This window comes from Artemia franciscana, chromosome 7, assembly GCF_032884065.1.
Source record: "Artemia franciscana chromosome 7, ASM3288406v1, whole genome shotgun sequence".
Classification (NCBI taxonomy): Eukaryota; Metazoa; Arthropoda; class Branchiopoda; order Anostraca; family Artemiidae; genus Artemia; species Artemia franciscana.
Window position 1 is genome coordinate 46,087,198 of NC_088869.1, and position 14,083 is coordinate 46,101,280.

At 35.4% G+C, this 14,083-nt stretch overlaps 1 protein-coding gene across 1 annotated transcript; it reads right to left on the reverse strand.

Annotated features, from left to right (window-relative positions):
* Window positions 1–1,001: 1,001 nt before the first annotated feature.
* Window positions 1,002–12,516, reverse strand: LOC136029373 (large ribosomal subunit protein mL37-like). The gene is made up of 4 exons (XM_065707691.1): window positions 12,375–12,516; window positions 8,618–8,779; window positions 4,454–4,617; window positions 1,002–1,278 (listed from the first exon to the last, which is right to left on the reverse strand). The coding sequence occupies exons 1-4, from the start codon at window positions 12,508–12,510 to the stop codon at window positions 1,027–1,029; spliced, it is 714 nt and encodes a 237-aa protein (XP_065563763.1). The 5' UTR covers window positions 12,511–12,516; the 3' UTR covers window positions 1,002–1,026.
* Between the last annotated feature and the right edge of the window lie 1,567 nt (window positions 12,517–14,083).

The window sequence follows — 14,083 nt, forward strand, 5'->3', positions numbered from 1 at the left end:
CATAGGAATTTGTCATTTGGATATGAAATATGTCCAGTTGGCAACCCTGCCGCCACCTCCACTCTCCCCTTGCTGGCAGATATAACAGTTCGACGAAGCTCATATTTAGCTGGAAGTCTTTTTGAAAAAGACATGATATTGTTTTTTCCCTTATATGACAAAAGTACATCATATATACACGCGGGTTCAAGCCAGGAGGGAGGGGTTAAAGGGGGTTCAACGTGAAAGAACTTTGTAAGCAACAATTTCGCTGATAAGTAAGATCAAAGTCTTACCTCTACCGCAACCGCCCTTCTCCCCCTGTTAGCAGGTATAACAGTTCGACGGAGCCCATATTTAACTTTTCACTTGCATGACTAAAAGTCTATTTGAATAATTCCTAACTTTTCTTTTACAAGAACCGAGATAAGTCACAAAGCAAAAACACAAGATACGACATACAATTTTCGCAAAGCAAACGCATATGACATACCAAAAATACCGCGTCGCATTTTATGGGACACAAAATGGGGACACGCCACCAGTGTGATTTTACGCAGTAAATCAAGGAGGTCTCTTGACATACTCACCCTGATTTGAAAAAAAAATAAATGACAACAAATTCCTTTCATCGGTGTAGGGGAAATCTCTACAGACAAGAGCAGGATTATGTATACCATAACCTTTTTATAAACACCTCGGTCAGTTCGCTGTTCTTTTGGTTGAACAATCTGATGAATAATCTCTTAAGTGGACAAGCCCAGGAATTACGTACAGAAGAGAGACAGAGAGAGACAGGACAGAAGAGGGCATACAGGCCCCAGCATCTCATAACTTTTTCCCAAAATATCTGTTAAATTTCAAATAACTGGCTTATTTTTTCCTGTTTTGACGATTTGTCTAGTAATCCTAGCAATCCGGAAATTCCTGCATACATACCTAGAATCCACCACAACTTTTACTCACCCTTTATAATATTCAGAAAAAACTTAACAAAGGAAAAACAAAAAATGTGAAAAAACTTTAAATTTACATATACTGTTTATTTTAGCACGCTGAAGTGTACAAGGCAACAAAATATTTTAAGAAATCTGGACTAAATTCTTGCAGCACAGGTATCCCATCTACATAATCTGCTTTTTTATACAAAGATTTTGGCCTATGTAACCAAAATACATTCTTGGACGAAGAATTTTCAAGATCAATTGTGTTTAGTTGATAAGACCCAAATATCCAATCAGTGACATGAAACATTCCAACATTCATGGTTACTGGTTCTGGAAGCTCTCTTACATCGTCCTGCAAACAAAATAAATACTTCATCTTCCCTGATAAGTTAAGAGGTCCTGATTTGAAATTTTCACAATTTGTATTATATTTTTTTTTTCTAAATACTTATTTGTAGCATTCCTGGTTCGGTTTAAAGAAAATAAACTAATATTTTTAACAAGTTGTGCGGAGGCTTACTATCAGGAAAAAAAGAGATGTTTGAAAACAATGCAGGTTGGCTTTACCGAAAACATTCAACAGAAATCACAAAGGTGTCCGGTACTAAGCGAGGTGGAGATGAGTCATATCCCCGTCAATCAGTCCCTAAGGAGGATGTGTTACCCATCGCAAAGAAGCTAAAGTTTAGTAACCATTCTTCAACCTTTCATGGTAATAGTTCGAAGCTCATTTCGTACTTATTCTATTGAAGCGAATATAAATTTGCATTCAAATGAATGAACAAAGACAAATCAAAATTCGTGTATTCTTCCGTTTCTTAAGCTGGAGGAATCATTTTTTCTACTTATTCAACAAGCAACACATCAGTATATTGAGTGATATAAATTTCGAAATCAAACAATATCTTAAGTAAACAAGAGCCAAGAGCTCATATGGCACTTGTGACGAGGTCAGAACCTAAAATTAGACTCGGTGCAAGAGTTATCCATTTCATCGTCCTAGCACGTCAAGAAGCACAGAACTCGCCGAAGCCTTAGAGATCCCTCCAACTCCTCCAAAGAGATCGGATCGGGTCCGCTTATGTCAATCACGTATCTATAACTTGTGCTTATTCTCAAACTCGCCAAAGGACTAGAAATCCTTCTAACTCCCTCAAAGAGAACGAATCCGGTCCGGTTACGTCGATCACGTATTTAGTACTTGTGCTTATTCTTCCCACCAAGTTTCATCCCGATATCTCCACTTTAAGCGTTTTCCAAGATTTCCGGTTTCCCCCTCCAACTCCCCCCTATGTCATCGGATCCGGTAAGAATTTGACATAAGAGCTTTGAGACACGAGATCCTTCGAAATATCAAATTTTTATTAAGATCCGATGACCCGTTCGTAAGTTAAAAATACCTCATTTTTTCTAATTTTTCCGAATTACCCCCCCCCCCCCGACTCCCCCAAAGAGAGCGGATCTGGTCTGGTTATGTCAATCACGTGTCTAGGACTTGTAATTATTCTTCCCGCCAAGTTTCCTCCCGATCTCTCCACTCTAAGCGTTTTCCAAGATTTCCGGTTTTCCCCTCAAACGCCTCCAAATGTCACCGGATTCGGTCGGGATTTAACATAAGAGCTCTGAGACACGAGGTCCTTATAAATAAGAAATTTCATTAAGATCCAATCACCTGTTCGTAAGTTAAAAATACCTCATTTTTTGTAATTTTTCCGAATTAACCGTACCTCCCCTCCTCCCACATGGTCGAATCGGGGAAGCGACTATTTCTAATTTAGTCTGGTCCGGTCCCTGATACGTCTGCCATTTTTTATCGTACTAGCTTATCTGGAAGTGCCCGAACTAAAAAAAAACCGGGACCGACAGACCGATGGACAGAAATTGCGATCGCTATATGGCACTTGGCCGACGGTAAATTCACACAAAATCAGCGTTCGCCAAGATGTTCGATGCCAAGCTAGACAGACACGTATTTTCCTTTACAGGTAATACCATTTCTCTACAAGGTCACAAAACAGCGAAAAATTTTCGATAGGACGCTGTTGATATGAGTTTGTTGTTATAGTTTTACAGTGATAAGTTGACTGAACCTTTTCATTCATTCAACTAAATAAATTAGTATATCGAGTACAGATGATTCAAATTAAAGCGAATTTTCGCGCCAAGTTGAGTCTTAATGGCGAAAATGCGCCAGGTACAAATACCCAAACGAAAGTGAAGCTGGTTTATAAGATCATCAAGAGAAAATTATAGCTAAAATCAACTGAAGAAAGCAAATTACTTGAAATTTGGCCATGATTCTTTCAACCTAACATCAACTTCTTTCTATGAGTTGCCATTAGTGATTGTGTCTCATATAATAATTCTAACAGGTTTTTAAAATAGTATTCATACCATGGAATTATTGGAAAAAAAATGCATACCATAGTCTCCGTTAAAGTCATGATAGTGATAGTTTAAATTTGAAGCTAGAAACCATTATCCAAAAATACTTTCCACTGGCAGGTTTCTGCTAGTCACAAATATGAGATGGAAGGTGAATTTGGTTTTGCTCTTCAGCTCGCGAATACTTGCGCAAAAAAAAATAAAAAATAAATACAAGATGAGTTTTCGAAAAGAAAAAGGGCTTTCAATAAAAAATAGCTTTTTTTCTTGACCTTAGAAACCATAAACAGCGTCTTCTAAATAATATTGGGCAAAAAAATTTATTAAATATTTTTCAGCAAGTACCACAAAGAAAACTAAAGGCGAAAGAAAATAACTAGTCAGTCCCGGCCTCACATATCTGTGTTTCCAACAAATCAAACTTAGTTCGCAGCAGATTGGGTTACTGCCTCAGTCAATAAAAAAATAGCAAAAATGACTGTGGGCTTATATTGAAAAAATAATTGCATCTAACTAAACTAACCAACAACAACTCATCGCAGCACCAAGCCACCTGAGGCCAACAAAGCTACGCACGCTCCTTCTCCATCCCAATCTATTCAAAGCCTCCCTCTTTACACCCTCCCAGGGAGTTCCCATTTCCTTAAAATCTTTCTTTATGACATCCTCCCACCCAGACGAGGACGACCTGCTTTCCATTTAGCCCTAGACGGTTGACCGAAAAGGACGATCTTTGGCAATATGTCATACGTCATCCACAGACCGTGCCCTAGTCATCTCAACATTTATTTCGTTATAGCCCTAGAAAGTGGGATTAAACGTCGTTTTCCGCACAGCTTACTGTTTGAAATATGGTTTGAACAATCGTAGCTTTGTATTTATGATACAAGAGGACTCAAATTATGGATTTTCCACAACCAATAAAACAGAGCGTTTGAGAACTTTTTCTTCCTGAAAGTTCAATTTCCTAATCAGTCTGGAAGAAATTTTAGAATCTAAAAGGCTCAATTTTGAGCATCTCAGTTAAAACATTTCAGCACAGATGGTAAATCATTACAGAAGAAATTCACAAGTGATGACAACACAACGCCTGTTTTCGTTCGAAATCGCAAGAGTATAAACTCAGGATAAGACCAACTTACTCCATATAAATATCTGGCTTGAGCTACAGCAGCAGCGAATGTATTGGCCAGTAGAGCAGATTCTATTATTTCCGGGTTTTCTTCCTGTTTGAAACAATCGACATCTGACGACATTAGCATAAAGTGAATGTGTGATTTTCTTTGTGCTTCCAGTTCACCAGCATCTATAATGAATGTCGATATATAATCGATTAAGCTAACCCTGCAATATTCATTTCAGAGCCATTAACTTCACAAATAATTACCTTTCGAGCCTTGAAGCCTTCGTTCGTTTTATAACAACTATATTAGGTCTTTTTGGGGGGAGGGGGATAACAGCTAAGTAACCCTAAAGTGACACCCCAATTAAAGGCATTCTGAAGGCCATTACTTCAAATTGAATAAATTCTAATTTTACGAATAACAAAAAAAGCAACATCTATAGAAAGTAATACAAAATTCCTTATGTACATTTGAGCATACAATTTTTTACTCGTAACTTACAACCTGGCGTAAAAAAAATACAATGTTTTTGATTGCCTCACCTACATGTGAATCTCTACTGGGTTTACTGCATTTCTTTTTACCCTTACTGAGATCCAAAGGCAATTCGTACACTTAAATTGTTAGTTAAGGTAAAACGGAAATGACTTAAAATTCAGCATACCCTTAGTCATAAGGAAATGATGTTCAGATCTACTAGTCAATAATACAGCAGATATATCACAGCCCGATCTTCCTTTAAGTGGAATGTTGGGGATACTTTGAGGTATAGAGCAAAGACCTACGATTCTCAAAAGCTGCTATCTCTGTTCCAGTTTAGGGACTTCTCTGAATTTATTACCCACTGAAAGCTGTATACCCTATTCTAATTTTTTCTTTTTTTTCAGTTAGGGGTTACATCACCACTTTTTGTCGACATTGGAAATCTGGTGAAAATATTCAGCCAACTTCAGTTAATTGTCTATTTTCTGGAGATGATGCCGTGATTTCAAAGCAATATTGCTGATGTGAAAAAAAGTAGGAAACCTTTTGGGCACCCCACCAAGCAGGATTGATAATTTTTAAACAGATTATTGACATCTTAAAGAATAAGACGATCAACTAATTCCTGGACGCTAGCCATACCAGCCATAATAGCTGTTTTCAATCTGGTCTTAAGAACTGAAATCTTCATGATGGCCCGTGTGCCCCAGTATATAAAAGAAGAAGATGATATTGAAACCGGTTACTAGTGTTGATTTATGCTGCAAAATACTGACTTCTGCATACTCCTTAACTAAAGTCGGTCTATCATTCTTCCGTTTTTACAAGAGAAAAATAATTGATAGACATATTTAACTAATGGTGATTTCAAGATAAAAATGGGATTTATTTATAAAAATTCTATATTTCATGAGCTAAATCGACAAACATATGCTTCAATCTAAAGGAGAAAAACTACTGTTGCGAATTTTGCTTTAACAGTTAGCCCAAATAACCAGGTTTGCCAGTCAGTGGCGGCGGACGGGACGTTCGGGACGTCATAGGCTACTGATGGTGTCGCAATTATGTGGCTTTGCAAAAGTTTTACAAGGTGTTGGCTATCAGTCCCTCCCACACTTCATTTTCTTTTACTTTAACTACAATTTAGGTAACAGAGGCTCATCCGTCCAGGGAGACAAATATGCTTTATTGCTTCACGAGATAACGTGTACTCCAGGGAGTTCTCGAGCTATTCAAGGTGTAATTTGATGCAAACACACTTACATACTTGAATTACTTTAGCCACGTTAGACCTTGAATTTTTTAAATTACTTTAAGAAAAATAATCTAGAATCATTTCAAAATCACTTGTTTGTTTTTTATTTATTGGCTTTGGTTCCTGAAGATTTCTTGAGAAGTACAATTATCAGCATTTCTGGGTTTCTTTTAGTTGAGTTTTTTTCATTGTTTTTTAATCTTCTGTTACTACGGGCCGAGAGTCGTTCTATACTAGATTACAGCTACTGCTGCAACAATGATACAAGGATTAGCTAAGTAAGGGTTCAATATCAATGGCTACTTTGGTGAATTCATTAGAGCAAGCTGAGAAAAAATGTAGAACCTCCAGTAGCACATATCTAAAACAAAGAAAACAAAGAAACCCGGCAGCTGAAGTGATTCCAGAGGCAAAGGGCGTCAAACCTTCTCGTCCATCATCATCAATAAGACTTGGACCATGTAGCTTCGAAATTATTGTGCAGTCTTCAGGACACTAGCAGAGTAAAAAGACTTCTTGGCTGGTGTCGACCAGGCTCAATCTTGCAAAAAGGGCTTTTAGGGACCAAGTGACAGCCCCGCATTCCTAACTTTTATATTGAGGATGACATTAAAGTTTCGAAAAATAATGTATTATAAATTCACTATGGTAGTTAAGAGCGAAGGGATGTTTCTATCGCCTCCCTCCTTGCTTCCTCGCTTTGCTCACAACCTCGGACCTTTGGCTCTTGCAAAGAATGAGCTTCACATTTGAAATTTAATAGTCTATGGTTCTAAAATTCCAGAAGAATTATGCACGATTTCAAGTTTCAAGCTTTAATACTTTAGCTGCTAAATCAGGTGACGAAGTGGACGCTATAACAGAGAACAAACCCTTAATTTATATATTGATATACTACTTGTTTGTCTTTCCCTCCTAAAATCTCAAGATTTTAGAAATTTTTTTTTCCAGAATGTCGCAAGATTAGGGCCGAACAGTGTGGTTTTTTGGGTCCAATACCGATATCGGTACTGCACCGATACAATACCGACATAATTTGCCAATAAATTCCCCTTCAAAAAAACCTTACCTAAAGTTTAAACCCCCCCACCCCTTTCTCCACCCATATTCATGCTCACATGTTTATCCGTGGTCTATTACACACCAAGAACAGCCTCAATAATTTACTTTGGATTCACAAAATTAGGCCATTTACAATTGTTTGGTTTTCTTTATCTTCTCTGATCACTAGCTTCTGAGTAAAAATGGCGCATATTTGCGGAAGTGACTAATAAGAAAAAAATTGATCAAAGAAGTAGGTTTAGCTACAGAAACAGAAATATCTGATTGAAAGAGGTGTGAGATATTTATTGAAATTGATTATTCAAATTCGAATTTCAATAGCAGGACTTTGAATTTTAATAATTCACATATTAACGTTAAAACTTCACTTTACACTCATATGATTTGGTTTCTTATTAACAAATTCATGCCAGGCACACTGGATACAGGGCTGCAGCTAGAGTCTTAACTTTGGAGGAGTGATTTAAAGAATGTGTAGACAAAATCATCCAGTATGCCCCCAAATGCGGACACATAAGCTAAATTTCCAAGGTATATTGGTAATTAGCACACGGTGGCGACACCTTGGAACCCTCCCCACCTTAAAGCACCCCCTCTCCCCCTTAGCTACGCCCCTGACTGGATATATCGTTTTGACCGATTGAATTTTGGATCTCTCACACACGCAAGCGAACACGCATTAGACAGAAACCGTATGGTTTATTGTATTCTTTTTAGTTGTTTTGGTGGAAGATGTACGTCCTTGAAGTCACCGTACATTTAGAAAATTGCTACACCAGGTGTATATTGACAAGTATTGACAGCAAATATACTTTGATTCATCGCTGCTGCTCTCTCCACCAAGGTCAGACTTAGCTGGTGGCTCTACCCCCAATGACTGAACAAGAAAGATTACCTAAGGAAATCTGGCGCCATCTTCTGGACAGCTTGCGCATAAAAAAAAGGAGAAAAAAAAACGATATTTCTTTCCCGATATTCGATAACGACACTGACCCTCATATCGGCCCGATAATATTGATGGGCCCTAAGCAAAATTCGCAGACATTTGCGATTTTAGCCATTTTCAATCGAATTTGATAGCTAAAGTTTGTGTGCAAAGTTTGATCCGGCTTTGGGAGTGATAAACACTTTCTAAATTATATGGTGAAGCAAATTGAAAATCATCATGTCAGAACACAAGGGAAAGGCGAATTTCCCCTCAAAAACTGGTCTCAATGTATCTCCACCTTCATTGAAAAATTATTCCAAAGCATTTTTATGCATAATAAATTCTTCAGAAAGAAAGGGTATGATACCCTTAGCCTTAGAATTGGATCAGCGTTCACCTATGAAACTACTGTACGCGTACCCACTTTTGATGAATAAAATTAAGAAGTACTTACAACTCAATGGGGTAGTTGGGTAGATATTACTAGGGTTGATATTGACAGTAGGGTGCATTGGGTAAATATCAGGAAGGGACAAGGTATTTAAATTTTCCATTAGTTGAGAACTTGCGTAAGGACTTATGGACTTATCCGAGAGAAGCATCGCAGATGGAGTAACTAGAAAAAAGAAGAGACTTAGAAAGGTAAAATAAACCAAAATATCCACAAACGAACAGATGCTTATATACATTCTAAAATAGATCCTTTTTGTCTTCTTTTTTTCTGGATGAAATGCTCCTATTTTCTTGAAGGATGTGTAGAAAACAACGTTAGATTTCATGTTTCCAATTATTAAATAATTTACAATTGGTTTTGCATCCAGTCCAGGGATGCCTGACTTAGATTTTACATACACAGTTATTAGAATGTCAAAATTAGTTTTGAAAATATTCAGGGTTTTGAAAATATTTAAAATCTGTTTCCTGAAGATAATTTGAAAATAGTCCTTGAAAAATCTAGTTTTGTGACATTTTCAAGAGCTTCAAAATCTTTTTGTTAATATAATAAATATCACTTTTTTGAGGGGTATTATTTTCAACTGGGAAAGCGTTTCGAACTAAGGACACAGAGAACGCGGAATCGCTCACGATAACGAATTCACTGATAAACCTAGAACGTCACGTGAGAAAATTCACTTCGCATAAAGTTTAATTTTCTGTCCTGCAAGGCGAAGACGCATTTAGTTTTCAATCAAATCACTAACTGTTATTAATATTTTGTTTTTTAATTAAATCATTAGTTTTAACGAAAAATAGTTTTATAATTTGAATTAAATTAGCTTTGAATTAAATCAAAAACTGTTATTTATATTTGAACGCTGAAAACATACGCCAACGATAGGTAAGATTTAGTATAAAGGAGTAATTATTAGTCGACTTGGTGGAATGTGACACATTTATGTAAGTTTGGGCAGTTTATCAGAAAAGACAGCTTTGCTGTCCAAAAACGACTTTTTGACAGTGTATAAGAGAAGCCCAATGACAAAAACAAAATTGCGCTGAGGAGATTGACCTCAGATTACCTTCCAGAAACTTTCCAGTTGTTGTTAAAAATAACAAAGAAAAGATTTTATTATTGGCCATTGACCAAAAACCTAATTCAGCATGAAAGTATGTTTCAGCTGTTTCAAGATGAAATCTTTTATTTCTGGTTTATTTTTGGAGCATTAGATGTGTCAAAAAGAAATTTAAAAATATAACTATGACAATCATATTTGTTTTTCTGATTTCGAATTGACGTGGAAGAATCGACCTAGCATGACAAACATCAGCATTATGATTCTATAATTTACAAATCGAAGAATTTTCATGTTTTGGGGAGATTTAACTTTATTCCCTTATTTTTCTAAGCAAATTTTCTAATTCCGAGAATCAACAACATATTATTGTCAGCAAATGTGATAGCAGAAGCTCTCTGAGGATGTTTTTTTGCGACAGAAGGCGACTTATAATTTTGTGTTGAGTTTACAATGAGATGCTCAAAAAAGATTATACGTTTCATGTCTTGTTTCTTATTTCATGCCTGTCAAAGGATAAGCTTCAGTGCTGGTACATATCTATGAAATTAAGCACTTTATAGGTGCAGCCTCTTGTAGACCTGTAGTTTCTTTCTCTGCGTTTCGTGTAATCGATTTAACTTGTATATCAATGATTTGTTCAGGCTTCAAAATAATATCAAAGTTGGTTATACAAAATGTGAGAAAATATTTTTTCTAATAAGAACATAAGACTAATTCTACAGCTTTGCAGAATTGTACATTGCATAATTATAAACTAGTGTTTCTTATTTCTTACAAAATTAGAAAACATGTAAAAACAGGACAACAGGAGACAAATTCTAGACTTGCGAAAATTGTATAGAAATGTAGAAAAAAACTGTATAAAAAATGATTTTGCAAAGGTTAATTAGTAATAAATTATTCTTTTCACAAACATTCCCTTAAGTTCAAAATAAGTTCTACATCGATAGAAACCCTCTTAACGGCAAAATGTGTCTTAGTTATTTCAGCTGTTTTTTGTTTTAATAATTCGACTTGGAGTAAATGATGGATCTCCCTTAATCCAGACAAGGGGAGTCCAATGGCAAACTCAGGATGTTTGTATCTGCTATAGCACCTGAGATACGGCCTAATTTCTCCATGGATAAAAAAAGAGGTACTCAGTTTTCCATTGCTAAAACCTAGCACAATTTACAAAAAAATACAAAAAACCTATTATCTTCGTCCAGCATAAAACAAATTGGCATAAATAGAATGAAACGGATATCAGGAATTTTGCTGACCAAATTGTGCTTCTTTATATATTTTCCTCGTTACAAAAAAAAAAAAAAAAAAAAAAAAAAAAAAAAAAAAAAAAAAAAAAAAAAGATTTTCTCGAAAAGTAGAAAAATGCAGATAGCAGAGTGTCACCGATGGCAGGAATAACCTGTTAACTGAAATGAGCCGGTAAGTAAGAACGAATTTCTCATAAAACCTGTTTTGTGCAGCCATTACATGATTAATGCTATTTTTCTGTAAACATGACTTTTAAGATTATGTTGCTGCAACTAAAATGAAAACTGCAAGACACCTTGATATATTACAATAAATGAAGTATATTTCTCTTCTATTGTTTAGACGGTTACTTATCATGCTTTTATTTCTTATTAAAAGAAGGAATAATAACTCCAGGTTCACACACACAAAAAAAAATACTGCGATAGACCATGTTCATGGGTCACATCTATGAGTCATTTTATAATGTAATAACATTCAATTTTATACTTTACATGGCTGTTGCTGTTGACTCAATAAAATGAGTTTTCCAACTCAACGGATTGCTTGACAGAAAGACGAAAATAGCATAATTGTCGGCATAAATTGTCTTGATAAGCGAATATTGCTCAGGTGTGTACATTAATAATAAAAAGGAAATAAGAATATGTTTTTTTTAATTAATAATAATAATTTTAAGATGTTCGAAGATGATGAAAAAAAAAACTTATAGCTCACCCGGTTCAATTAGCATCACAGACATTGGGTTATATTCTCGACACAGTTGCGCTTTTTTGGATACGAATTTTCCTCCAAAACGTTTGATAAATCAAACTACAGACTAATTTGACAGTACTTTATCAATAGTTCTTATCGTTATTGTTACAGAAAAAAAGGAAAACTACAAAATATATTAAATAAAGCACCAAATAATGATAGGGTTTTTAGTTTCAGATGAAGTTGATGGTTCTTTATTCCCTTCGTTACTCAGATAGCACTGTTAGAAAAAAGCTTTTCTTCGGCTGTTATCCATTTCTCTTTTTGTTGTTGAAAACTGAGAATATTCTTGCCGGTTATAAGAACACTGTTTAACTGTCTTCTAACAACTTTTAGGACAGCAAATAAGAGATTGGCCATTCAAACATCGAAAATATAGATGCTGAACACCCTAAATTCTTAAAATACTCTCTTAAAGCAAAAAAAAAAATCCAATATAATTATCCAATTTTGTTATTTTTATTTTTGTTGTTGTTGCTTCTTTAATTTCTTCTTTTTTTTGCATTTTCATATTGTGGTATTGAGAAATCCAATCACCCACTCCAGATCTCCAAATGCGTAGCTACTACTAGAATAAGTTATAAATTTGAGATGAAAGGTTTCTTTTTATTTAGAAACTAAGCGTTGAAATATGTTTGGTACACAGATTGCCACTAAAATTTTACAAAAAGAAAATATTCTTACCAAAAAAATATATTTTTTTTCCATGGAGTTCTACTGGAACAGATATCTTCGGACATTTTCTTAGAATTCGAGCACTTAGTCTTGGATCTACTTTCGTGGACAAACGATCAGCAGTTAAAATCAGCTGATTGATCATTGAATGACTAGAAATAAGAGAAAGACAATAAATTACAAATAAAAAAAATCGGTCATATCATTATTAAAACCAAGATTAAAAATTCAGTTTAGACAAACTATCAAAATGCTAAAGTCATTTTTTTTGCTAGTATCTATTCTCTCAATAAAATATGTCGGCAACCATTTTTTTAGGGGGCGCGGGTGATGGTCAGAAATATTTTTGTTCAGTGGTATAATTTTAGTACCTAATTTCTGGAGGACTTCCCGCAAATGATGAAAGAATCCTTATAGCTCTTCTTTTAGCGTGAAGGGCCAATGCGAAAGCGTGTTTCGTTGTAAAAGATACTCCATACGTTGGAACAAAATATGCTAAAACATATTTAACTTTTTTATTTGGTTCCTTGCTATTTTATCAGATATTTTAGGTGAAACAGATAATCTAATCGTACCTTTGTTTTAGTTTTCGCACTATTTTTCGTTAAAGACAGTTATTAGTCAAATAGATAAAATCTTCGCTTGGGTCCGATTTTAATTATAATCTTCAGAAAAATGCTCGTTAATTCTTATTTTTAGTAACACACTAATAAAGTAAAAACAACAACCAAATAATCGAATACAAATTTAATGACAATGACGGGGATGACAACGATGCTGTTTTTTATGATCTATAAGAAAAGGTGGAGCTTTGTAGAATGACAAGCTATTTTACAACAAGAAAAGCCTCCGTATTGCCTCTGCATCAGATTTATTTTCTTAAAGAAATACGTAATGGGGTGTGTCTGTGAGTGAGAAAGAGTGAGAGAGAGAGAGAGAGAGAGAGAGAGAGAGAGAGAGAGAGAGAGAGAGAGAGAGAGAGAGAGAGAGAGAGAGAGAGAGAGAGAGAGAGAGAGAGAGAGAGAGAGAGAGAGAGAGAGCGAAGGAGAGGTAGACGAGGGAGAGGTAGACGAGGGAGAGGTAGACAGAGTGAGGGAGAGGTAGACAGAGTGAGGGAGAGGTAGACAGAGTGAGAGAGAGGTAGAGAAACGCATTGTCTGTGACGACTAGTGACATCACCATAACTTTAGAAAGTAATGAAACTGGATTTATGTCACAAATATATACAACAATATATATATCACATGCCATGGGCTCTAGAAGCTTAAGCTTATCCATGAACACACTAAAACAAACTGTGTAATTTATAGAGAATACAAAAAAAGGGAATGGTGAAAGTTTTATCAAAACAGAACATTTAAACCAGGATGTTCCATCTAATTTCTTATATTAATTATCAACAGTGGTTTGCTAAGAATCCATGCATCGTATCGCAGAAAGATCCCGCTAATCTAGATATAACAAGCAAAACTGACATAGGCCTCAGTCACATTTATTATCAACGAGATCTTTATATACTGGGGTCACTTTGGCAACTTCAAATTTTTAGGAACCATCCTTGACCGATACAGTTATAATAGAACTCTTTCTTTTTCTGATTGACTTTAACACAGTTTACAAGCTTTGTTAAAGTTAATATATGACTAACAATTTCAGTTAAACAGATAGAAGGCCTACGATTCACAGTGCTTGGGTTATTTATCCTATCATTAAAATGA